General features: G+C 34.5%; 1 protein-coding gene across 1 annotated transcript; it reads left to right on the plus strand.

Annotated features, from left to right (window-relative positions):
- Positions 1-167: 167 nt before the first annotated feature.
- LOC132119339 (tumor protein p53-inducible protein 11-like) lies at positions 168-24,850 on the plus strand. Its single transcript, XM_059529205.1, has 7 exons — positions 168-330; positions 9,282-9,340; positions 9,554-9,602; positions 9,913-10,003; positions 21,069-21,170; positions 23,869-24,378; positions 24,439-24,850. The coding sequence occupies exons 1-6, from the start codon at positions 205-207 to the stop codon at positions 24,000-24,002; spliced, it is 561 nt and encodes a 186-aa protein (XP_059385188.1). The 5' UTR covers positions 168-204; the 3' UTR covers positions 24,003-24,378; positions 24,439-24,850.
- The last annotated feature ends 1,883 nt before the right edge of the window (positions 24,851-26,733 follow it).

The raw sequence follows: 26,733 nt of genomic DNA on the forward strand, positions 1-26,733 counted from the left end.
TTTTCTTAGTCATAGATGTGAAACAAAATGGCATGCTGTTGCTATATTTCACAAAAACCTGCATATTACTTGTTGTGTATATTTATTTTCTCTGTTACTGGAATACTAGAAACAAACCGTTCTGTGAAAGAGCTCCTGCTGATGTATTATCGTTTCCTCAGTCCCTCTGACAGCTCATTGAAGTGCCTGCTTTCCTCCGCTGCCATGGCTTCCACACCTCCACCTCTCATGAAGAAGCACAGTCAGACTGATCTTGTGAGTCGCCTCAAGTCCCGCAAGGTCCTGGGTGTCGGCGGGGAGGATGATGACGGGGAGGTGCACAGGTCCAAGGTAACTTCTCACTTGCCTCCATCTTCATATTTGACCTCAGTAGCAGCTATTCATGAAAGAGAATATTTTATTCATATTCATTATAAAACTATAGTATGAGAAAAGGAAAAATATAAAACAATTATATGTAAATCTATGTAATATATTTTATCATTCATATAAATTCTTCATTCAGCAGTTACTACATTTATTTATCTGCCATTTATTTATTTGAAAGATTTTTGTTCATTATTATTAAAAACATTGTTTGATATATGAAATTGCTTTTTTCAGTTATTTAAATTACGCAATTATGCATTATGCACAAAATTCAATAATGAAATCAAAAGTAGAGTATTGTGCATTTTTTTTCATTTAAAAGTAATGTATATGAACAAAAGTGCAATAGCATTTGGTTTGCAAACACTTGAAACAAACAAGGTGCTTTTTTTTCAGCAGAATTCCTTTTACATAGTAGTAGTTAAAATATTTTTTGTAAATCTCAACTTATTATAACTAATATCAATGTAATCAAATTAAATATAATTCCAAAGCTATTTGCCACTACCAGGGCTTTAGATGGTTAGTTCACCCAAAAATGAATATTACCCCATAAATTACTCGCCCTCAAGTCATCCTAGGTGTATGTGACTTTCAGATGAATCCATGTCATGTTAAAAATCGTCTTTGATTTTTCACACTGTTTGACACCATTCAGCAGGTGTTGCATGCATCAGTCCAAAAGAAGTTAAATAAAAATTGGCCATCCATTTTAAAAAAAAAAGTGTCACACAGCTCCAGGGGTTGAACAAAGGCCTTCTGTAGTGAATCAATGTTTTTTTGTAAGAAAAATATCCATATTCAAAATGTAATAATCACTTTAATGTAGCTTGCGCTCACTGTTGTACATGGAGGTCAGCTTTGTGCATGAGCTGCTCAGATGTGAAAATCTATTTTAATTAAATAAATCTTTTAATTAAACTTCTTTGTACCGATGCATGCAAAACCGCATGAAATGGCTTGAAAGGTTAAAGACAGTTTTTAATATAACTTAGACTGGATTCGTCTGAAAGAAGAAAGTCATATACACCTAGGATGACTAAAGGGTGAGTATCTGAAGGTAAGGCGTCCTGATATTGCTAAGTTAGACGTGTTCCTAGGTCAACATATTTTTTTGACCCTGGAACAACATTTTACTCAAAAAATGTAGTTTTGACCATATCCCTACACCTAAACCTAACCTTAACCATGAGTGATCCTAAAAATCAGAGTAAATGATAGATGAATGACACTGATGTACAAGCACCTAACAATGATTGTAAGCGTAAACTTTTTATAAAGCGTATTACTTTCTAAAAATCTATAAACTTGTTCTTCAAATCTGATTGGTTAATCACAATGTTGTTCCAGGGTCAACAAAGATGTTGTCCCAGGAACATGTCTCACTTGGTAAAATCAGGTTCTGCAGTAATTTATGGGCTTATTTTCACAAACTTTTTTATAGAAAATATTTTTAGTTTGTTATAGAAAATAGGGGTTGCAACAATACCATTTTTTCAGATCCAATCCAATACCGAAAAATTCTGAGCATCTGCCGATACCAATCCAATCTGATACCAGCACAGTTTTTTTTTTTTATTCAATATAGAATTTCTGTACCTCTGTGTTGACATGATCATCATTCTTTTGTGTTAATTACAATCTACTACATATACACAACTTCATTTTAAGGAAAAATAACAAATGAAAAAATATAAATTAATAAACCATTACAAAATATTATTGTAAACTAGGTTGGTAAGTAATACAGCAGCAAAAGATACTCTAGATTCTAGAAAAATCATGGGAGCACAATAATTTTAATCAAATCTATTGAAATATTTTATTTACAAATAAAAGTGAATAAGTCTCAAATCTGGTTGCACGAGACAACACTTGTTGGGCATGTAGAGATTCGTGTGTGCAGGATGTGGGAGAATAAGGGTGTACTCTAACTAGGCCACTGCTTCCCAAACCTGTCCTGGAGGACCCCGTATCTCCATAATCAGACATTTGACTCCCAAAGCCCGGTTCATTTGAGTAGTGCGACTGCTCCATGCCGAGCTCAGGCTCGGTTGGAAGAGGTGGGCCAGATTGCGGTTCAGTTGGGCTTGGGCACAGTATGCATATTGTGTCAGAGCGTGGAACTTCTGATACATGCAGCATGATTGCGTGAACATTTCTGAGCCGCAAAAGTGATACATCTGTAAAGCAATATATTGTGAGAGGGCCGTGTGTTACCACGTCCCAAACGACTCAAAATAATAAACTACAAAGTTAACAAAACGATGCACTCCACAGTGCTGAGCGAGAGCGCTTTGCTGTCTTTACGTGCAATCAGAAACTTCCTATTTCGCAGTTTTTAAGTCATGAGCGCTTCATGTAAGTGCTGCTGCAGTCTTAGGCCCACCCCAAATGCTCCCATTGGTTGCGACGCGTCATGACCCCTATCCCAAGCCAGTACTGATCAACATCCCACCCCTCCTGTGACCCATGGCTTGTCTGTTATATATATATACTTAATTTTTTATAAGTTTATATAAAAATCTAAAAAATATTGTTTTTGGAATATATTTTATCATTCATACAATTTTTTCATTCAGCTGTAACCAAATTTATTTATTTGCTTATTTATTAAAGATTTTTTTTGTGCATTATTAAAAAGATCCTGTTCAATATATTAATGTTTAATATTTTTTGTATTATTATTTAAAATATATAAATACAATTTTATAAATTATATATATATATATTATTAATATATATTATTTATTATAAAATATTATTTTTGGGTTGTGAATTCCAGTTGCCTGTTTTTCCTGAGCATCACATTTAGAAGCTGTTATTTATCATTCAGATATTACTGTTGAACGCAATTTATAAATAATAGAATACACTGCATACAGAGCTGTTTTCCTTCATGGGAGGTGGGGTTACTTCACATGAACCACACATTTATTGTGCATTAGAGACACACCTGCTATGGGAGAGGTGGTTGACTAGATGAGTTGTGGCACAGTGTGACATGCAGCTCGGCTGTAGGACACTAATTGGCCCCTTACACTCATCCTGAAGCCAGCATGGAGTCACGTTACACCACCATGATTAACCCAAAATGAGAGCTTATTGGCACAACTGCCCGCCTCAAGCTCAGTGCTATTAAAACTCATGGGGCTTTGAGGTAGACCACATGAAACATGGGTGCCACTCAGACATGGTCACCCCTCTCCGCCCCTTCATTGTGTATCAAACTCTGGGTAGGGTCACAGAGAAAGATCAAAGACAACATCCATTAAGGGGCAGTCACCCATCACCCATTTCAACATAGATGGCTCAGACAGCACCATAGTGGCTGGAGGTAAATGTAACCCTTCACTCTTCAACTCATTCATTCACTCATAGTTCATTTAAAAATGTATAGTTCATAATAAAGGGATAGTAAAATATTTTTAGTCTGAACAGATTCTTCATTATATAAATGTTCACCAATGGATCCTCTGCAGTGAATAGATACTGCCACAATGGGAGTTTAAGCAGCTGATAAAAACATACACGTTATCCACTTAATGTCTTATGATTTGAAAAGCTGTGTTTAAAAGGAGCAAATCCATCAAGAATTTTACTGTAAAACTGTTCTTTGTCTTTGCATATTTTTCTTCTGATTCAGATTAGACAGTCTTTTCACTAGAGAAAGCAATATTATGGAGGACTCATTTGAAATAAAAACATCTTAATGCTAAATTTGTTTATTGCAAACATGCAGCTTTTCACTTCACAAGATGTTAATTGAGGAACTGGAGTCATGAGGATTACTTGTAATGTTTTATCAGCTGTATGAACTCTCATTCTGATGGCACCTATTCACTACAGAGGATCCACTGGTGAGCAAGTGATGTAATGCTTAATATCTCCAAATCTGTTCAGATGAGTGAACAAACTCATCTTGAATGGCCTCAAGGTGAGTGCATTTTCAGCAAATGTTAATTTTTGGGTGAACTATTCCTTTAATAATTGAACAGTTTCACCATTTAAAATAGATTTTATCCATTACTTGAAGACTTGAGCTTTTACTATATAGATTTTTCTGTCCACCAATTAACATGATAATGTGCACCATGATGTGTTTGAAGCACTCGGTTTAATTTCCACATTAGCTTGTCACTAAAACAAGCTATCAGCCCAGTTGCTGCAATACTGTGGTCAGACGAATGTACTGTGTAGCTTCCACCATTACAGGTCTTATGAGAAAACCGAGTACTCCCTGTTCCCAGCAGTTGTCGAGATGTGTTAACCCCCCCCAGAAACAACCAGAGCGAGGTGTCGATTGAGTGATGGTCTCCATAGCACATGACATGCTCTTATTTCTCAGTGCGACATGCTTTCTGAACACTTTATCTCTGCAATCACTTTCCTCCTGAGAATAATCAATGGCACGCCATATTAGCTACTGCTGTTTACTGGGTTAATACAGCAGCATTTGTTCATCAAGTCTCAACAAATTTCACTGGCAATATCAGTTGAATGAATGTTCCAAGTCTAGATATCACAATAAGCAAAACTTGTAGAACTGAATATTAACTAAACAGAAATGGCTGATATAAGCTTGTCTATGACATCAGGTTTACTGTAAGCCATTACTGTTTCTGTGCTCCTGAGAGGCTAAAACAGTTGCTGTGATACACGCCCCCATACAAACACACTAGAGCCCTGCATTTCAGTCCAGGCCTGATGGGCCGCTGACTTTTTACGCCCCTCGGACTGGACTTCGAGCCAATTTTCACGTCATAGTTCAGACGCGAGCCAGGCCTGTGGCCTGTTTTAGACTTCTTCTTATTTTTATATTTTAGACATCCATCAATTAGTGATGAAAAAAATCGCCACGCTGGTGGAAATAACACAAGCGATTATGACTATCAAGAGCGGCTCGACAGTGTTTAGTGTCCCGCAGCAGCATGTATGGTGCGTGCCGTCAGCGCACCTGAACAGTTCTGCTTTCAAATACACGCATTAGGCTTAAGCTTGCTGCAAAGCATCGGCAAAAGCAATTTGAATTATTTACTAATAAATGGTGTTTTATGAGTCAGTGGTGCAAGGATGAAGTTGCCGACCCTGACTCGCCATCTCTACATTAGATGTGCCTTTAGAGAGAAGTACATCTTTGGGGATTATAGGGCTGCAACAAACAATTATTTTGATATTGATTAATCTAAAGGTTATTAGTATGATTAATCAACTAATCGTCGATTATTTTACTGATTAATCAATAGACTTTGATTATTTAGCTTTTGCAATTAGCTAAAATGTTGACAATTTTTTAAATACCTTATAGGGATATGATAATCAGAACAGTCCTGAGCTAGATCAAGTTTTGATCTCTGCAAACCGAACTATCACTTTAATTATTTATTTATTTTTTATCATTAGCTAGCTTCACATTGGAGAGCTGCTTAATAACAGAAAATCAGTTTTTTTTTTGTCTCTGTGGTGTTTTGTTTCTGTGCACTGGAAGCTTATGTCACTAAAACAAATTCCTTGTATGCGCAAGCAGACTTGGCAATAAAGCTCTTTATGATTCTGATAATTCTAACTGAAAGTGACACTAACTCTGTTTTTTGTTTAATACTGTAAAGCTGCTTGACTTAAGACTATTGCATAAAATACTAATGTTATAAAGTATAAATAAACTTCACATGACTTCACTGGAGTATGTTACCGAACTGCAAGAGCTTGAGCAAACATCCACATCACTGTAATCAGATAAGTTTTAGACTGCTGCTTTCACACTGCGGTCAGTTTTTGTTGTGTTTATTTCATTATTGATAAGAAAGCGCGCAGCATATGTTCACATAATCATCCAAACGACACTCAGCAGCATCAAGTTCGGCTGCATTTGCTCTGAAGCACTGTCTTCTCTTGAATTGCATCCGGGAGGGCTGAACTACAGTATTGTGCTACAACGCCACACTGGTCAAACCGTGTTATTACAGGCTCTTAGATTGAAACATGAGATTAAAGGACTACTGGACAATAGAAATATTTGTTGCCAATATTTTTTGTTGATGTCGATAATGTCGACTAATTGTTTTAGCCCTAACGGATTATGATTATAATGAGAGTTTTGTTTTTGATTTGTTTTATTTTGTTAAGTAGTAATTTAAAGCTTTCTAGATATATTTATCATGTCTGCGAGGCATGTATTTCCTGAGTTTCAGTTCATTTTTGTAAAACACTGCTTAAGATGAGACAGCAGACAGTGCATCATGTTTGTTTTCTTTATTTTATAAAAGCACAACGTTTTGTTGATATTGTGAGTGCGCACAAATAAAAGTAGACCCTTTACAGTTCCGAATGATGTATTACTCTTACCTTAATGAGCAAAAATGTCACCATATCCATTGAAAAAAATGCAAGTGATCATGCTGGTGCCTCCATGTCCTGCAAAGTGTGCTTTAGCTTCCACTCTCCACACAAACTATTGGATATGGCACACATTTATCTAGGTTTAACGTTTAAACACTGTTATATGCTTGAGCTGTTTTATATAGACAGTTTTTATATAGATTTTATTTTAGGAAAGTCGTAATGATTTGAGAAGGCTTAATTGATCAAACGGCTCACTGTCTGCTGCTGGCGGCTTGGTCATTACTTTAAAAAATAAAAACTCATATTTAACAATCAAAAAATGCTCCAAACATTTTTTTGAAATTAACTAAAAAAACTAAACGAAATGTAATCACTTTGCCATTACATACAAAACCACATCAAAGAAAATGTATTCGGGTTAAAAAAAGTGCAACTATTGGCCACAGCAGTCACTTTACAAAATTATCTTCTACTCACCTTCCATCACTTTCTTGATTCCCTTATAAAATGGCCTTTAGCCAGGATTTCACCACCACAGCTTCCCATCAGAAATGGATCAGGTTTTCATCAACTCTAAATTACCCATGCTGCGGAGGCTTTTAGTGGAGCATGGTGGTATAGGAAGATGTCTTCTCTTTAAGGGTAGGAGAAGAATGAGTAAGCCTGCATGTTTAATGGCTATTAGGGCTTGTTGAAAGCCACATACATTATTTTGAGCTAGAAAAGGAAAAGAGTGAAGTAACATTGTGATAATTTCTTATAGAGCACATCGAAGTAAAGATGATGTCTGTTTATGCATTTCAAAAATATGTAAAATGTACATTGCTACTGTATAGTTTCCTACTGATTCCTTAATTACTTTTGACCCATCTCTAAGCCTGCAACTGATGGTTACTATTGCTAGGTCTGACTTGCTTTCTTGTTAAGAGTTTTTAGGTAGACAAAGAAAATAATGAATAGCGTCAATTATCTCTGGGATTATTCAAGAACATCTAGAACAACCATGAATTTTAATATAAAATGAAAAGGTTTTAAGTATATTTTCAGGTATTATTATTTGGTTTAAAGAACACTTGACAAAAGACAAGTTGTTCACCCGAAAATGGAAATTCTGCCATAAGACCTTTGTTCATCTTTTGAACACAAATTAAGATATTTTGGGGAAAATCTAAGAGCATTCTGACCCCCATTTGTCAGCAATGGAACCATACACATTAAAGACTGACACAGAAGAGAGTAAATTGTTGAATAAAATTGTTTTTGTATCCTTTGATCTCAAAGTATTCTCGAAGCGTTATCAGATTTCAGCATAAATATCTTAATTTGTATTCCAAAGATGAACGAAGGTCTTACGGGTTTGGAACGACATGAGGGTGAGTATTAGTGACAGTTTTCTTTTTAGAGTGAACTGTCCCTTTAAGGCTGTGCTTAGCGAAAGGTTCGTTGACCTTCTTATATCAACTACCTGTTTGTTTACACACAAAATGTACACTACCTTTCAAAAGATTGAGGTCAGTATATATTTTTTGAAGGAATTAATAATTTTATTCAAAAAGGTTGCAAATAATTGATACTTAAGACATTTAGGATGTTGACATTTAAATGTAAGACATTTAAAACATATATTTTTTTAACTTTTGAAGAATCCCAATGTTTTTTTTTTTGTTTTTTTTAAAGAATCAACATATCATATCATCATATCATAAACATATTATGCAAAACTCTTTTCAAAATGGATAAAAAAAACATAATTGTTTGAACACCTAGTATGTTGAGCACAAAATCAGCAAAATTCAGCTTTGTCATAAAAAGAATAAATTAAAATTTAAAATATTAAAACAGAAAACAGTTATTTTAAATTAAAATATTTCTCAAAATTACTGAATTTACTGTATTTCTTATCAAATAAATGCAGCCTTGGTGAGCATTAGACTCCGTATGAAATTACATTTCTTTAAATCATATTTTAAAGCTTTCATTATGTTTTCATAATTTTCTTAATGCAAATTGCTTATTTGTATGCTCTTTTAAACAGAGCATTTTCTTGCAATATTCCATGTCATTTATGGAATCACGAGAGTTAGGCTACCCAAAGAAAGCATTATATTGTACCACCTTTAACATTATCTACGTCTGTCTGATTCTGTGTGAAGGAGCTGTGCTCCACTGTGGCCCACAGCCTGGATTACGAACACAAAGCCATCATTGTGAAAACACCCAGTGTGATGTCAAAATAGACCGATTAAATCAAAGAAAAACTCAAACTTTCCTATCAGTCCCTTCAGATTTTACACCAAAGTTTCCAGTTCCACAAAATAAAAATGTGTCTTTCTGTATGGCCGATTTAGTGTTGACAGGCTTGTGCCATCAGCAAAATCTGATAATCCTACTTTTGTGAGTCAGGCCTGTTTCCTAAATTTGACATTTTCCTACCATGGCCCTCTATTTTTTCGTCCCACCTTGATCTGTTTATAGAAAGATTGTAATGTTTTTCAAAGTCATTAATGTGTCTTACACACATATATATTATAGTATTACATGCTAATATTGACATCTCTCTCATTTTGCAGATCAGCCAGATGTTAGGTAATGAGATGAAGTTTGCTGTGCGTGAGCCCATTGGTCTCCGGTAAGACATTCTCTTCATATCAGACCTCCGACTTGGCTTGTCTCTGTCTATGCATGTGACATCAGACACCCTACTAATTTAATTGCTCCAGTGTTCTGTGCAGGTTTTTTTTTTTTTTTTTGCCAGTCCTTGAGGGTTTTGATTGAGGCTCATTTGTGTCTTATTAGAGGCCAGCTGGTTTGATGTGTTGTGTCTTTCCTTGTCTCGTTGCAGACTCTGGTTCCTCATCTCTGCAGTGCTGTTCACATCCACATCCTTAATGGTGAGCAGTTCACACAAAATGTGTAACAGTTCATGCTCCAGAAATGAAATAATGCTCAATGTGTTTTGTTTAATCATTTACACTACTGTTTAAAATACTATATATTAAAGTAAAAATTATTTTAAATTGTAAAAAAAATTTCACATTATTAAAGTTTTTGTATTTTTGATCAAATAAATGCAGCCTGGTTGAGCATAAGAAATGTCTTCGAAACCTTTTACATTTCTTGTTTTTCTGTCATCTTAACGGAATATTTGCCACATCTCCTTAGAATTCTTTTAACATTACATTGTGACCTTCTTTGTTGTAGGCCTTGGCTTTTCCCAGCCAGCTCTACGAGATAATATTTGAGATCACCACCTCGAGGATCTCCATCAGACTCTACGGAGGAGCTCTTCTATGTATGTTCAGCTTTGGGATGATAATTAGAGCCCAAACGATATGTTTTTTTGGAGGGGCCAATACCAATATTAGGGAGTAAATAAAAGGCATATCGGCCAATATTCTTTGTGTATAGTACAGTACTAGTCAAAAGTTGAGACACTTTCCCATTTGTTGTCCAAACATTTGACTGATACTAAATATAGAATACAGTACATACATAAACAGAATATATATATATATATATATATATATATATATATATATATATATATATATATATATATATATATATATATATATATATATATATACAGTACAGACCAAAAGTTTGGAAACATTACTATTTTTAATGTTTTTGAAAGAAGTTTCTTCTGCTCATCAAGCCTGCATTTATTTGATCAAAAATACAGAAAAAACTGTAATATTGTGAAATATTATTACAACTTAAAATAATAGTTTTCTATTTGAATATACTTTAAAAAAAAAAATTTATTCCTGTGATGCAAAGCTGAATTTTCAGCTTCATTACTCCAGCCTTCAGTGTCACATGTAACATCCAGTCTATCACATGATCATTTAGAAATCATTCTAATATGATGATTTATTATGAGTGTTGGAAACAGTTCTGCTGTCTAATATATTTGATGAATAAAAGGTTAAAAAGAACTGCATTTATTCAAAAAAATTCTAATAATATATATTCTAATAATATATTTTCTTTACTATCACTTTTTATCAATTTAACACATCCTTGATGAATAAAAGTATTGATTTTATTAAGAAAAAAGAAAGAAAAAAAAAATGACTGACCCCAAATTACTGACTAGTGTATATTGTTATTACAAAATTTTTATATTTTAAAAACATAGCTTCTTTTTTTTTTTTTTTTTTTTTTTTTTACTTTTTATTCATCAAAGTATCCTAAAAAAGTATCACATGTTCTGAAAAAATATTAAGCAGATCTGTTTCCAACTTTGATAATGAATCATCATATTAGAATGATTTCTAAAGGATCATGTGATAATGATCCTAAAAATTCAGCTTTGCATCACAGAAATAAATAATCATTTAAAGTATAATAAATTTAAAAACAATTATTTTAAATTGTAATAATATTTCACAATATTACTGTTTTTTTCTGTATTTTTGATCAAATAAATGCAGGCTTGATGAGCAGAAGAAACTTCTTTCAAAAACATTAAAAATAGTAATGTTTCCAAACTTTTGGTCTGTACTGTGTGTGTGTGTATATATATATGTATATATATATATCTATATATATATATATATATATATATATATATATATATAGATATAGATATAGATATAGATATAGATATATATATATATATATATATATATGTATATATATATATATATATATATATATATATATATATATATAGATATATATATATAGATATATATATAGATATATAGATATATATATAGATTACATTGATCACTTAATCAATGTGGGGAAACACTTATAATGACGTGACAAAGATATGTAATGGAGGTAGGGCATTTAACAATTTAACATTAAACTTTATTAACAAAATGAGTCTGATATCAGTGCACTGAACAGTAAAGTTGAAGTTTATTCAACTTTATTTAAATTCCATTTCATTTTTAATATTCCATTGAAGGTTTTTTTTCTTCAAACTTTCATTCTCAGATTTGCACTAATGTCTTCACACACAGACAGAACTTTCTAGAGAAGTGTGGCTTAATATGCCTTTGTAAATAAATACAATTTAAATTCAAGTATTGCACACTTTAATGCCCTTTGAATGTAAAGTGTACCTTGGAACTGGAATCATGGTGGAATATCATGTGAAGTCCACTTCACAGGGCACTTACGGTTGAATCAGACAATGCTTGAATGCTGCTGCCTGAACAAGAAACCTCCTTACTGAAGGAAAAGTGTTGACTGGTGTCACTATCTTGTGAATGCACCAGCGGATCTCCACCAAATTCAGGGATCCCCTCAGCTCATGGAGCTCTCTTGAACACCACCCTCCACTGTGCCGTTTTGGAGATATGGCCGTTAAAATTTTCAGTGGTTTTCCATAGGTTTAAACTTTTAAGCGTTTCATCCAGGTGACCAGTAGCAAACAGTGGAGCACGCACTGTTGGACAAACTAAGTAATTACACCATTTCAAGCATTTTATCTGTTATATGTTCTGTAAAAATTCATATCGGTGGCATATTCATCGATACTGATATATCGGTGACAGGCTCATATTGGGCGAGAAAATCAGCAAACCGATATATTGGTCGCACTCTAATGATATTGTCAGCAAAGTATAAACACATGCTACATTGCACTCAAAAACGAAGGAGCCTTTTATAGTGAATTTTACTATTTTACACATGCAAATAGCGAACAAGTCATAATGAGATAAATTAATAAAAAATAGAAAAAAAAAGGACAACCAAAAAAGTATAGCATTTGTAAACGCGCATTAAAGATATCGTTCAAATAAAGGTTAGGACAATTTGTAAAACGGACCACCTCCATGTTAACCCCCATCGTTTTGAAAAGGGATTTAAAATGTGCTTTTCTCCACACACCGTTGGCCATGTCACATAAACATGCACGTCTATACACATTTGCTTTTTCCACTCCATCTCAATTTATGCATAGCAAATGCATAATGTAAACACATTTGTGCAGGTCTGTCTCCCACTCACAGGAAACATTCATGACTGGATGAGCTTTTCACTGCCAGATTAGTGTATTTCAAGTGGTATGAATATTTTATGTCTTGGTTTTAAAAATGGATGAGTCCGTACAATTCCATTTAGCCACATATAGGGCAGGGCTGGGCATGGCTTTCAGAGTGCTGGGGAGTGCTACTGTATTGGACTAGTAATGACCCCCTGCTGGTCCCAGGATGCTTCACAATAACAGCACATACCAGGCTCACCCCGTGCTTGAGCTTACAGTTAGCCGTAGGAGGTTTTGAAGTATAAAAGATTGCAGAGGTGGCTTATGGGTGTGTGAAACAGACTGTTTTGTGGAAATAAAATCCCTTCCCTCCCTATGCCCTTATTTCATTATGCACAGCAACTTATTTGTCTTTTCTCCATAACAGCGTAACACAGTCTCTAATTCAGAATAAAGAAGTTTTTCCTCCCCAATTTGTATAGATTCCAGCCTTAACCAGTGAGAATGTAAAGGTGCATTACAATAAATTAGAATGTCGTGGAAAAGTTCATTTATTTCAGTAATTCAACTCAAATTGTGAAAATTGTGTATTAAATAAATTAAATTAAGTATTAAGTAAATTAAGTAATTAAAGTAGTTTAAGTCTTTGGAACTTTTGATTGTGTTGATTTTGGCTCACATTTAACAAAAAACACCAATCTCAACAAATTAGAATACTTCATAAAACCAAAAAGAAAACATATTTAGTGAATTGTTGGCCTTCTGGAAATTGTTCATTTACTGTACATGTACTCAATACTTGGTAGGGGCTTCTTTTGCTTTAATTACTGCCTCAATTCAGTGTGGCATGTAGTTGATCAGTTTGTGGCACTGCTGAGGTGGCATGGAAACACAGATTTCTTTGACAGTGGCCTTCAGCTAATCTGCTTTTTTTGGTCTCTTGTTTCTCATTTTCCTCTTGACAATACCCCAAAGTTTCTCTCTGGGGTTCAGGTCTGGTGAGTTTGCTGGCCAATCAAGCACACCAACACCATGGTCATTTAACCAACTTTTGGTGCTTTTGCCAGTGTGGGAAGGTGCCAAATCCTGCTGGAAAATGAAATCAGCAGAAGCAAGCATGAAGTGTTCCAACATTTCCAATATTGCAGTGACTCTGGTTTTCAAAAAACACAATGGACCAATATCAGCAGATGACATTGCACCCTGTAGGGTAATCTACAGTTATAACCCAAGGACCAGATATGTCGCAATGAAGACCAGGAGTCAGAGATGAGTTCACTTAATAATAATAATTTTACTTGAAGAAAATAGTTTGCAATTTCATCAGCAGAAGTCAGCTTCAATCTTATCTAAAATTCAAGGCTTTCTAGCACTGGCGAGTGTCTTATCATTACGGTTGGATACACACACATAATATGTGGACATTAATCTTGAGGAAAAGAAATACAAGGTAGAACAGGATTCTTTAATATCTCATAAGCGCACATAAGGTTACACATTTCACTCTTGCCATAACTTGATTAATAGTCAAACAAGAAATCATGTAATAATATAATTAATATCAGTATGAAGGATAGGGCAACTCGGCATCCACTCCTTCAGTCCCCCGTTTTAAATCAATGTGGGGTCTAATAAATGAGGTCAGGTGTAGTTGTGATGCATGCTGATAATGCATGCTGTTGGTCAACTTAAGCAGGTGCATATAATTAACATCTCTGGTACTGTCTGACATGTCTAGTAATAAACACATTATTTTGTACAAAATACTTCCCATATACATTCTTACTTCCCATATACATTCATCTACTTACTTAATCCCACAATATCTGCACTTGCACTAGTCTTTCTTCACATAAAAAGTAATGTCTTTTCCAGTGAATCATTCTGTGTGTCCCTCTACCTGGAAAAGTGTCCTCCATCCATACATACTTTCATCAACATACCTTTGTAAATACCTCTCTTCCTACTACAGCTACTTCACACTTACCCTCTGAAACAAAACATTTATCCAACAGCCTTAAGACTAAATTTGCATATTCATTAACCAGATTTAACAAATCATTAAAGAAAACCGCATACACAATAACCAATTCATTTTTTTTTATGCAAATCTTGTCAATTATCATACCATATTACTGTACTGAGACTATATTAACGACACATTCAGAAGCAAATCCTCAATACCTTGTATAAAGTCAATTTAGTTCTCACTGTTTTGTCAGTTAGAAATGCTTACAGGTCAGCTACCTGATCAATGTCTTAAAAACCCTTCGTTCATGTTTGTCATTTGGCAGTGATATTTATTTACTCAAAATTATTATAAACTGAAAAAGAGCAGACAGATTTCCCAATACTATTACTAAATGAACAATACTATTACTTAGTTCTAAACGGTCAATTATTTATTAAAGAGACATCCTCAGTTTCTGTAAATCTGTATTGAAACAGTATACATTATCAAAAAGCCCTGTCAGTGTTCACAATATTAATTTGATTTGACTTGACAGGTGTTCTTAAGCAGCTCTATAGAGCCTATTACAATTGTGTTGTTGAAACATAATTTTTTTCTGTGCTATTTCAATTAATTCAAACCTCTTGTTATGGTATTCCTCCATTAAGGGGCTATCCCAGGAGATCCACACGTTTTTGTTCAACTTATCTCTGTTCTACCTAAACCAAACTATTGCGTCATTCAGAACTTGAGGACCCACAAAGCCTTACGGCTGCTTTTGCTTTTGCACTATGTTACATAAACCGGATTCACTCCTTTGTTTTCCCACCAGGCTTCTTTATGTGAGGGGGCTCTCTGGATAATTTGGTTAGTGACTTAGCCAATCTGTTACTGTTTTTCTGCCGTCAAGTCTATAATATTTACCTTTACCATTCAAACAACAAAGTGTTAACTTGTTAAAATTTAGACCCTCATTTAAATTTAGGCATGGATTTTAAACCCATTTTGGACAGCAATCTTAAATTTCACAAATCCAATCATATAAACACTCTTAAACATATTAATCCAGAGAGTGATTTAAATCAGCATTATAAAAGACAAAACAAGTCATTATTACCAGTAGCAGACAGAGCTGGATAACCAATCCACTTAAAGCTCGTCCCATGTTCGGCTTTGTCTTTTCATTAGTTTCACTCAGAATTATCGACTTCTGTAAAGTAATTTCACTTAACACATCTGTAATGATAAAACACTCATTCCAGAGGTTAGTGACTCAATATACACAAAGCAGAAACAGAATTGTCCTCCAAAATATACAGTAGTCATCCTCATGCGTGCACATACTTAACATAAATATTTAACATCTCATATTCAAGGATTTAAACTTAAAAAAAAAAAAAAAAAAAAAAATCTGTATGTTTTACCTAGTTTGTTCCTAGTCTCTTATCTAGTATCAAAGTTTGCCTGTTCATTAATGCTTTTTATTTAGAGAAAAATCAGCTGGGTTTTTTTGGTCTTAAAATCATTGCTCTGTTTTGGTTACTCTTACTTAGCAGGCTGATAAGAGAAGCAGAGCACCATCCCCTCCACCACTCAAGCACTCTCTCTCTCTCTCTTACTGTGCAAAATATTAGTTATTTATTTATTTATTTGACAGTTTTCACCAAACTTAAACTTAGACTATAGTATCAAATTCATTACAACATATAACCCTTAATCATTCAAATAGGTTAAAAATGTTGAAGTTTCTATATCTCAAATCTCAGTTTAAACTGTTTAAAATACATAATGCTAGGAATATTTCTTTAAAATTATTTTTACCTTACATGCTTAATTCCCTTAACCTTTGTTATCTAAACCATCTCTTGATTCAGCAAAAGCAGTCCTCATTTTTAGCCACCACCATATCTTGTAATCATCTTATGCCATGCCTAATGACCTGCATGAGTAAAGACTATGATATAGACATATTAGTTCAATATCATTTTAGCCACATAAGAAGTTTTGAAGTAGCTGCAGCCATCAGGCTCTGTGTGATGGTGGAGACTAAAAATAAGACAGATAAGTTACTGGTCATAGAACAAATAGCAATACAACTGTTTAACTATTCAAAATTATTACATCTATAGCTCAGGGTCTGTATTATGATTTTAAAGACCTCATGTCTCTTCAACAATTGCTCCTAAATTGTTATTCATTATTTGTATAATCTCTTATTTCTTAAATGCATTGGGCAGTTGAACATTTAACTACCAATTGCCCTCTTAATGCATTAAATCTGAAATCTTTTTGTCCTTTAACATCTCAGTGCCTATGATTTGACTGAAACACTGTGCTGTACTATAAATAGCTTATCACTTAAACACAGGCTCAGATAATGGCATTTTAGCTTACTTTGAATGAGAGAGAGAACTCTGAGGGATTCAGGACTCATAACAATGCATTTTCATTTATTTTTAACATAATTTCATCATACTATCATTTTACTCTAGCCCAGTTTAAAACTTGTCAGAAATTATCTGCATTTCAAAAATAAAAATCTTTATATTTGTATTTTTACTTTATTTTCGCAACTCAAATGTTTCTCAAAGTTCTTTGCAGTCATTGTCATTACTTTTACATCAACTTGTATTTATTCATTCACTTAATTCTGGCCATGGCTTCAGAATTTCAACATTGGATTTAAATCTGTCAGAGGTTATCTGACCCAGGTATATTACTTCGGGTCTTGCTAGCATACTGTCTTCAAAGTTACTTTGAAACCCCCGTTTATGTTACTTGTTTACTTTATCATCTCATAAGCAAACAATAATTTTCTTTTCTCTTTTTTTTTTATGATGCTGCGTGGCTACAATTTTGCAATCAAACAATAAAATTACTCTTTTGGCCAAACATTAGTAAATATAGGAATTACAAATTTTCCACTGAGAACATGTCTCTGGTATTTTTACTGCTTAAGCCAGAGTCATGGTGGGGGCCAGCATGAGATAAAAACAACTGCTTCATTGCAGTCAAAGCAATCTTATCTTTTAAAGCAAAACATAAGCTTCTAAGTTTTTCCAAAATGCTACTGCCAATTTGTGTGCCTATACAGTTTTTCTTTCAACAATTATGGAACTAGAACAGATCTTATGGTATCATTCTTTGTCATTTAAACCTATGCACAAAGAATCAGATTAAATCATCACTCAACTACTTCTGGGATAATTTTTAACAAATCAGCTCACATATTTACTCTACTATTTACTCTTTCTAAGTTTAAAGCCAATCAAGTTTTTGTTTTAACATTACAATCAGAATCAAAGCTCAGACTGACCATTCTTTCAATGAATTCAGAGAATATTTTTAAAGTCAGAGCTTCAGAGCCAAACTGTTTACAGCATTTGCTCTCTTCTGTTTCATTATTTCTATCAGGGCTGAGCAAGTTACCTAACTTGTCAGTCATATTTCTATCATATCACTTGAGGCGGCGATCTAACCAACAGCACTTGACTTCTGCGTGATGAAACTGCAAAGTATATTCCATGAATTCAGAATTTCCATGTACTGGTCCAGTCCAATCAGGGTCATGAAAACCTAATTTAAGATCTTCCGGGGTTGTTCCTGATGCATCCCAGATCAATCAATACTTTCCCTTTGCATATATCCCTATATTTTTATAGGTGCACATATGAATTATCACTATTTATTTAGTTTTAAACACTAACCACTAACCACTGACCTGGCCTATTTCTAAGCTCGGGGCGCCACCGTCTGTAATGGTGGGTGATCAAGAGTTGGAAGAGCGAGTTACGACTAGAACCCCCGTCTAGCGTCTTACATTCTTCTCGGGATTTCCCATACCCCTACTTTGGCTTACCCGGCCATAAATGCACTGCCCTTTACGGCCTCTCGTGCTTTTCGGCTCTCTTTGCTTGACCCAGCACTGTCTATTTACGGCCCTACGTGTCCCTTGTCCCTCGGTGCTTGACCCAGTACTGCCCTTTACGGGTTCACATGCCTGTTAAGAATGCGTTTTTGTCCCCCCTGGACTCTGCACACCTAGAAAAAATTCACGTCTCTCTCTAAGACCTATAAGTGTGCACTTGTACCCCCTGTAACTGTACACATCTTTAAATATATCTTATCCTAAGACCTACCGATGTGCACTTGTACCCCTTTTACTCACAAGGTTACTTCATTTACAGGTGTACCGTCACACCAATTTACCTACTCCACCCCGGAGCTGGCGTCTACCCCCTCACGTCTGAGTGAGTCTATAGTTCCTCCTTCTCTCGACCCCCTCCACTTACAGACAGTCCCTAACCAATAATATTAAATATAAAATCTTTCCTACCTTGGTTTGATGATTGATCAGGGATGTCACCAAAAACGATTGCCCGCGCATCCTCCACCATTAACTGTAGGGGAATTTACAGTTAAAACCCAAGGACCAGATATGTCGCAATGAAGACCAGGAGTCAGAGATGAGTTCAATTAATAATAATAATTTTACTTGAAGAAAATAGTTTGCATTTTCATCAGCAGAATTCAGCTTCAATACTCTTGACGGAGTTCGTAGGCCGCCCCCGTACAACTCAAAATCAACCACAGTTATACCCTGACAGAGGATACTAATTGCGTCAATACATAGGTCAACAAAATTCTGATTGGTTCCAAAACCTAGATAAACTCTCCAAAGACGTATATCTGATACGCTGGACACTGGCAGTTGGTCGTTTGTCCTGGGACTGTCTGAGCTTCTCCCTGTACAGACAGATACTAACACACATACACAGAGAACTTCTAAAATTCAAGACTTTCTAGCACTGGCGAGTGTCTTATCATTACGGTTGGATACACACACATAATATGTGGACATTAATCTTGAGGAAAAGAAATACAGGGTAGAACAGGATTCTTTAATATCTCATAAGCGCACATAAGGTTACACATTCCACTCTTGCCATAACTTGATTAATAGTCAAACAAGAAATCATGTAATAATATAATTAATATCAGTATGAAGGATATGGCAACTCGGCATCCACTCCTTCAACCCCAAATCATCACAGACTGTGGAAACTTAACACTTGACTTCAAGCAACTTGGGCTACAAGCTTCTCCACTCTTCCTCCAGACTCTAGGACCTTTCTAAATGAAATACAAAACTTGCTCTCATCTGAAAAGAGGACTTTGGACCACTGGGCAACAGTCCAGTTCTTCTTCTCCTTAGCCCAGATGAGACGCTGCCGATGTTGTCTGTGGTTCAGGAGTGTCTTAATAAGAAGAATACGACAAATGTAACCAGTTGTGTGGTGGCTCTTGATGCATTGACCCCAGCTTCAGTCCATTCCTTGTGAAGTTCACTCAAATTCTTGAATCGATTTTGCTTGACAATCCTCATAAGGCTGTGGTTCTCTTGGTTGGATGTGCATCTTTTTTCTTCCACAGTTTTTCCTTACACTCAACTTTCTGTTAACATGCTTGGATACAGCACTTTGTGAACAGCCAGCTTCTTTGGCAATTAATTTTTGTAGCTTTCCCTCCTTGTGAAGGGTGTCAATGATTGTCTTCTGGACAACTGTCAGATCAGCAGTCTTCCCCATGATTGTGTAGTCTAGTGAACCAATCTGAGAGACCATTTTGAAGGCTCAGGAAACCTTTGCAGGAGTTTTGAGTTGATTAGCTGATTGGCATGTCACCATATTCTAATCTGTTGAGATGAATTGGTGGGTTTTTGTTAAATGTGAGCCAAAATCATCACAATTAAAAGAACCAAAGACTTAACCTACTTCAGTCTGTGTGCACTGAATTTATTTAATACATGAGTTTACATTTTTTTCCACTACATTTTAATTTATATTTATATAAATATTATGCTAATGTGATTACATACATTATCTGTCTGAGTGGTCGTGAGTATGATTCTGCAGCAGATCCGTGGAGCTTCAGCTTTGCTGTATATACACATGATATTAGTATGCACATTTTAGAAGGGCTGTGTTTTGCAGTCTAGACCCCTCAGTGAGCTCCAGTGGTCTTTATACAGTATGACACCTGGTTTAGCTCACAAACAATTCATAACCCTGTGGCGAAGCAAGGTGTGAGTGTTCGTCTGTCAGATCAGTGGCCAGTTCAGTGGTGGGAATTACTCAAGAAAAACTGGAAAAATAGTGCTGGCAGATGGCACTTGGCAGGGTTGAAGAAACCGCTACTCTCCGTGTAAAATGTATCCCCAGTGTGGGAGGAGATCAGAAGGACTCTCTGCTTTTTCACCAAACTGAATCAGAACCCACGGCAGCATTGGTCCTCTGATCTTGAGCCAGATTTCAAGCTTTTTAATTCTGTGCCTAAGTGTTTGGGTGTTTTTGATGAGATTCTGCATTATATTTAATAGATAGGCCCCCTTTAATGTCTCTACCTGACTTGATTTGAGAATTCAGCATTGACTCTGTGTTTTGCTCTTCTCAACAGGTATCTCATTAATTCTTTGGAATGGCTTGTACACAGCAGAAAAGGTCATCATTCAATGGACGCTACTTACGGAAGCGTGTTACTTTGGGGTACAATTTCTAGGTGAGAGAGGTTTTTTTCCCACCTGAGAACAGTGGGCAGACAGTGCTTAGAGATGTGAGAATGGAAACTGACATTTAATCTTTATAATAAGGGACATTTGAAATTGAGGAAAATATATTTAAGCCAATTCAGAATGTTAGCAGGGCTTAATAGTAATTTTTTTTAAAAAATAGTTTATTTTAAAACCTATTTATTTTTACAATTTGTATATTTGTATATTTTTTTTCTCTAGAATACTTATTGTTCTTAAGGCTGTACTGCCCTCTAATGGTAACAAGCTCTCTTTAAAATCCAATCCAAGCACAAGCTTTAAAGGAGTAAATGTCAAATTAAAACAATAAACTCCTAAAATAAATATTGAAGACAGTGATTACACTTACTATATTTACAACCATCACATAATAAAAGTATAGTTTTAAAATTTCTGAAATATGGTACATGCATCTATTGGTTCTTTATGATTAGGTGTGTGTGTGTGTGTGTGTGTGTGTATATATATATATATATATATATATATATATATATATATATATATATATATATATATATATATATACACATTTAAAAAAAAAAAACATTTTATTACTTATTCACTTAGTTGTTGGAAACATATATTTTTTTGTTTTGTTTTAATTAGTGCTGTCAATCGATTAAAAACTTTAACTAGATTAATCACACATTTTTTCTGTGATTAATCGCAATAAAAAAGAAATGTTTTTGTACGTTTTTAATATATTTTTTAATGTAATAATTTCACAGTTAATCAAATGAATGTAGAAACAACATAAAGACAGTATATTTTAAATACTTGTTTAAATGGCATCTTTTTATGAATGAAGGCCAGTGTTACTGATATTAATACAGCTACTGATTTTTTTCTATTTTTTTACATTTATTATTAGGCTTCAAAAATATAACAGTTTTTAATTTAAGTAAACTTAAAACAATGCTAACATAAACCCATAATAAATGTCATGTTTACTCCTGCCCTTCCTGTCTTAACAGTAAGGAAATATACAGAAATTTAATAAAGTTATCAAAGTTATATGCAGTCTGCACTGCATAAACTATAAATTAAATAGTTAATCCTTATTAAAGCTACAAAAGTTATTTAGTCAAGAGCAGCGAGTCATTTTCTCTGTTCCCTTTGTTCTTTAACTTTACTGACAGGAAGCTTTATTGGCTGCTGTCCCTTTAAGAGCAGACAGACACGCGGATCTCACCGTTTATATACTGTCTATGGATCTCGCCTCATTCTCTCACAGCTCTTTTTGTTCATTTTAGACTTTATATAAATCATTTAAGATCGCTCCTATGAGGATAATCGACAAAACTGGCACTTTGGGATGTTTATTGTTAGTTCAAGCGCTTAAGATAACTGGATTCTGGCGCCCTGTCTATGCATTGTTGTGTGTGTGTGTGTGTAGCCTACGTGTGTGTGTCTCACATAAGGGCATTCACAGACAGCGCATTCTCTTTTGTCTTGCCGTGCTTGAAATGTTTAAATGAATAAGAGCGTGATCATATAATGTAAAGCTAGCCAACGGATGGCAGAAAATACGGATGCTGCGTTAATTGCGTTAAATATTTTGACACGTTAAACCAGACAAAAATTAATCGCATGCGTTAACGCGTTAACGCGTTAACGTTGACAGCACTAGTTTAAATATTAATTTATGTATTTCTTTATTTATTTTTGATATATATTTTCATTCATAAGTCCAATCCGGCCTTTCCCTTACAGCAGTGGTTTTCAACCTGTGGGCCATTGTTTTAATGTTCTTTCGCGTTACATTAATGCGCCCTCGCTGCTGCTTCTGCACCGCTCACACATACTGTATACGCACTGCAGACAGAGTACGTGTGAACCTGTATAATATATAACAAATCAATTTCAACATCTGAGGCACCGCTACAATTAATGAGCTCTATGAACAATGCATGGCAAAAAGAAAAAAAGTCCCTGGACACGGTATATATATATATATATATATATATTTATTTATTTATTTATTTATTTATTTGCCATAAGTCTAGAAATTTAGTTACACCTTTACTATAGTGATTATTTTTTACTTATGTCTGTTCTAGAGATGTTACAACCTTTCGATAAAGCTCTAATTGGTTTTCTTTTGGTAATGTTTCAAATTCATCCTTAATGCATTTATGACTGTAAAGCATATCTGTGTGTGTAAAAATTGTGATTAAAATCTAAATTGCACAATTGATCAAAGAGATCGCGATTGTTGTTTTTTTTTTGTCCATATCCCACAGCCCTAGTTTATTCAATAAATACAGTTAACAATCTAGCTTCTGAGTACTATGTTATTAACCCAACAATAGCGGGGTCAGTTATTTTTTTTGCAGTGGGCCGCACGAACATATGTGTTTGGTTGTGTGGGCCGCGAGTTGAAAAAGGTTGGGAACCACTGCCTTACAGCATTGTTTGTTGCTACGACAATCATTTCCAAAAGAGGGCAGTATGTTCTTACCTTTCATTGTAAATATTTGTGAGTTAAGTAGGTTTGTAAATTTAGAGTAGTAGCTATGCTGCATGGCTATGCTGTCTTTTGCTAAATGTTGCTGTATGCTTCAGACTACTACTTTGTCTGACTTTACAAATTAGTCTTTATACTAGTATAGTAATGGTATACTACTAATACTATATATTCTTTCTTTATTTTTTTTGCTCCCCCAGTGACTTCCATCACCCTCTTGGAGATGGGCACACTGTCCAACGGTGCAGTTGTTCTTCTTCTTAGTGAAACCTTCTTCCTCTTCGTCACCTTGAGTTACTATCACCACCTTGGCCGGCGCTCCAAAAAAATCTGAGGGAGGCCAGCTATTTGTTAGAGGAGTAGTTGGATACAGTAGCACCACTGTATGGACCAAATTAATTTACACTTGACTAAAAAATCAATCAGGGCAATTACCCGTTTATGTAAGTACAATAACTGGGTTTACTCTCATTAGATATACAGGGCCACAGATCATTAATATTGTTTTTGTTACATTAAGTTCACTACAGTGGGTATAATTATTCGACTGCTGACTTTTTTGTAAATGCATTTTCTGAGAATTTATTGTATGGAGGGTAGATTTCTGACACAATTATAAATGTCAGAGAATCCCAATTGTGTCAGATTAGTTTGCAAAGATGCCTGCAATTCATGTCATATTAAGTAAGAGTTTCGTGAACTTACTCTATGTGGTGTGTTATTCTATCGCAAGAATGTAATTGTATAATGATGCTGGTTTTATTCATGAGGCAAAGCAGGCATAGCATGACATGCAACAAATAATACAGGACAAAGGGTAAAACAAGAAATAGCAAACATACAAAATTAATAAATACAAATTTGAATGATATTACAGAAATAGCCTACAGTTGGTACATTCACTTGTAGTTACTACCATTTCTAATAGAATTATTTCATTAATATTACCACCTCTGTAATTCAGGTAAATTGCGATTAAATTCAAAATTGATGAACATTTCAAAGTGAAGACTTTGCAAATACATTCCTTTTGAATTTAGGATCCCAACAGTACATTTTGTGATACGTTGAGAATAATGGATGTAGTATTAAATGGTATTTAACGTGTGTATTTCAGAAAGTACCTTATTAACTGTAGTTAATATATATTACTGTCAAATGCAGCTCTGTGTCACTTCAAACCTATCCTATTCAGATGTACATTTTTTGTTTTACATACCCAATGGACATTTGCACAACCGTTAAGTAAATAGTGCAATCATAAACTTGGTAAACTCCCCTTTAAAGAGAATAAGACGGATGAAAAATCTTTTGAGGATTCAGTTGATTTTTCCATGTTCTGATCTCCATGTTTTATAGACATTCAAGCCGCATGTTAATAATGGTGTTACTCTTACACATTTATCTGTATGTATTAAAGGGACAGTAGTGCAACAATTTTTTTTATTTTGGTTGAAAACTTCTGTGGAACAACAAAGGAGTATCATAAAGCTAGTTCATACAACTGAATTCAGATGATGGTTTCTTTGTGTCTCATTGACCGTGAACTTAAGAGAATTTTCTGTATTTGCTCAACTATTATTTAACAACTACCATTATGCACAACAATTGTACATTTTAGAAGTGTATGTAGTAAGATATGCTTTGCGTTGCATGAATTCAACAATGCAGATCGACAGTAGCGCTAAAATGTAGCACTTTTATAAATCTAAAATGTCAGATTATATCAGTAAAAGATAAAATCAGTGAATAATACTTGTTCAAATTCCAGAGAGTGTTTATTAAAAATTAACTTAGCATGTTTATTCACCTTTTATTGTCACTTTGATGTAGCCATAAGCTAATTTAGCATTTCTTTTATCATACTATCAACATCTGGCCCAACATTAGCAAAAGTTAATTGTGAATAATTTTATAAATGATTATTCTACTAGCAGGTGTTATTCCTAATAAGTATATGCTTCCATCACTGAACTGTCATTTGAGATGTGGACAGTCACACTGCCCTTCCAGAGATCACAGATACTGCTTCCAGTAAACACAAATGGCTTTATTCCAAAGGGAATTCAGAGGATCTTATGAATATGTACTTTGGAAAGGGCAAGTTAGACAGCATTTCAGACAGAGGAGGTGTGATGAACCCATTTCATAATTCTATATTAACTGCAGTCCTTCAAAGCCAAACTGCTGTTTGTTTATTTATACTGTACATTTGTCATGAGTTTATTGCCAAAACAATGGACCATGATTTAATTGTGAAGTCAAAGCACAGTTTACTAGACTCAGTATCTTTTTAGGTCACTTTTTGCTTTGTAAATGTTTGAATGATTCAGGAATGTGTAACACTTCTTAAACATTGTAAATTTGCAACTGTTTTTGTATTTGTTTGAGAAAGATGATTGCAATGTTAGTTTTTAGAATGTTTGTTCAAACGCTCATGACAGGTATGTATCTCGTTTTTGTAGGAAAATAGTGAATGTGCTTAATAAATCTAAAAAGTTTTTCAAATGGAATAAGTATTCTTGAATCATTGACGGATTTCTACCCACAGGAGCTCTGATTCTGATCTCAAAGTGAATGGTGCTTTCTCTTTTAATATTTAATGTTATGATGACTTGGAGTGAAAAGCAGGTTTGTTGGGTATGGACTGGCACAGCTTGTGTTTGGCTCAGATAACTGTGGGCTTCCCCTTGTTAGGACTTGCACTTTTGTTTTGTGTACATGCTGTTATCTTTACATGCAAGAAATTTGTACCCACAGTGTTTTAGTAGATGATATTTCTCAGAGCAAATGCTGCTTTTACTTTCTCATTGACAAAAAAAAAAAAAAAAATTGGTTCATTGGACAGGAAATATTGAAGCACATATATATCTGCTAGATATATTGTCCTATATCATATTAACATGTGAATTTATTGCCAAAATTGTACTAGTCAAAAGCCTATATAGTTTTCTCATACATCCTCTGGGTAGATGAAAATATAAGTTTATAACGTGTAAACTCCCCATAATAACAAATAATACATATGTATATGAAGATTTTATGTTTAGTATATTAACAATATA

The sequence above is a fragment of the Carassius carassius genome, chromosome 3 (assembly GCF_963082965.1).
Source record: "Carassius carassius chromosome 3, fCarCar2.1, whole genome shotgun sequence".
NCBI lineage: Eukaryota > Metazoa > Chordata > Actinopteri > Cypriniformes > Cyprinidae > Carassius > Carassius carassius.

Coding starts and splice junctions, on each gene's coding strand:
- LOC132119339 (XM_059529205.1), top strand. CDS start 205: ATGGCTTCCACACCTCCACCTCTCATGAAGAAGCACAGTCAGACTGAT. Junction 9,603..9,912: donor TCACATCCACATCCTTAATG/GTGAGCAGTTCA, acceptor TCTTTGTTGTAG/GCCTTGGCTTTTCCCAGCCA. Junction 21,171..23,868: donor CTTTGGGGTACAATTTCTAG/GTGAGAGAGGTT, acceptor TTGCTCCCCCAG/TGACTTCCATCACCCTCTTG.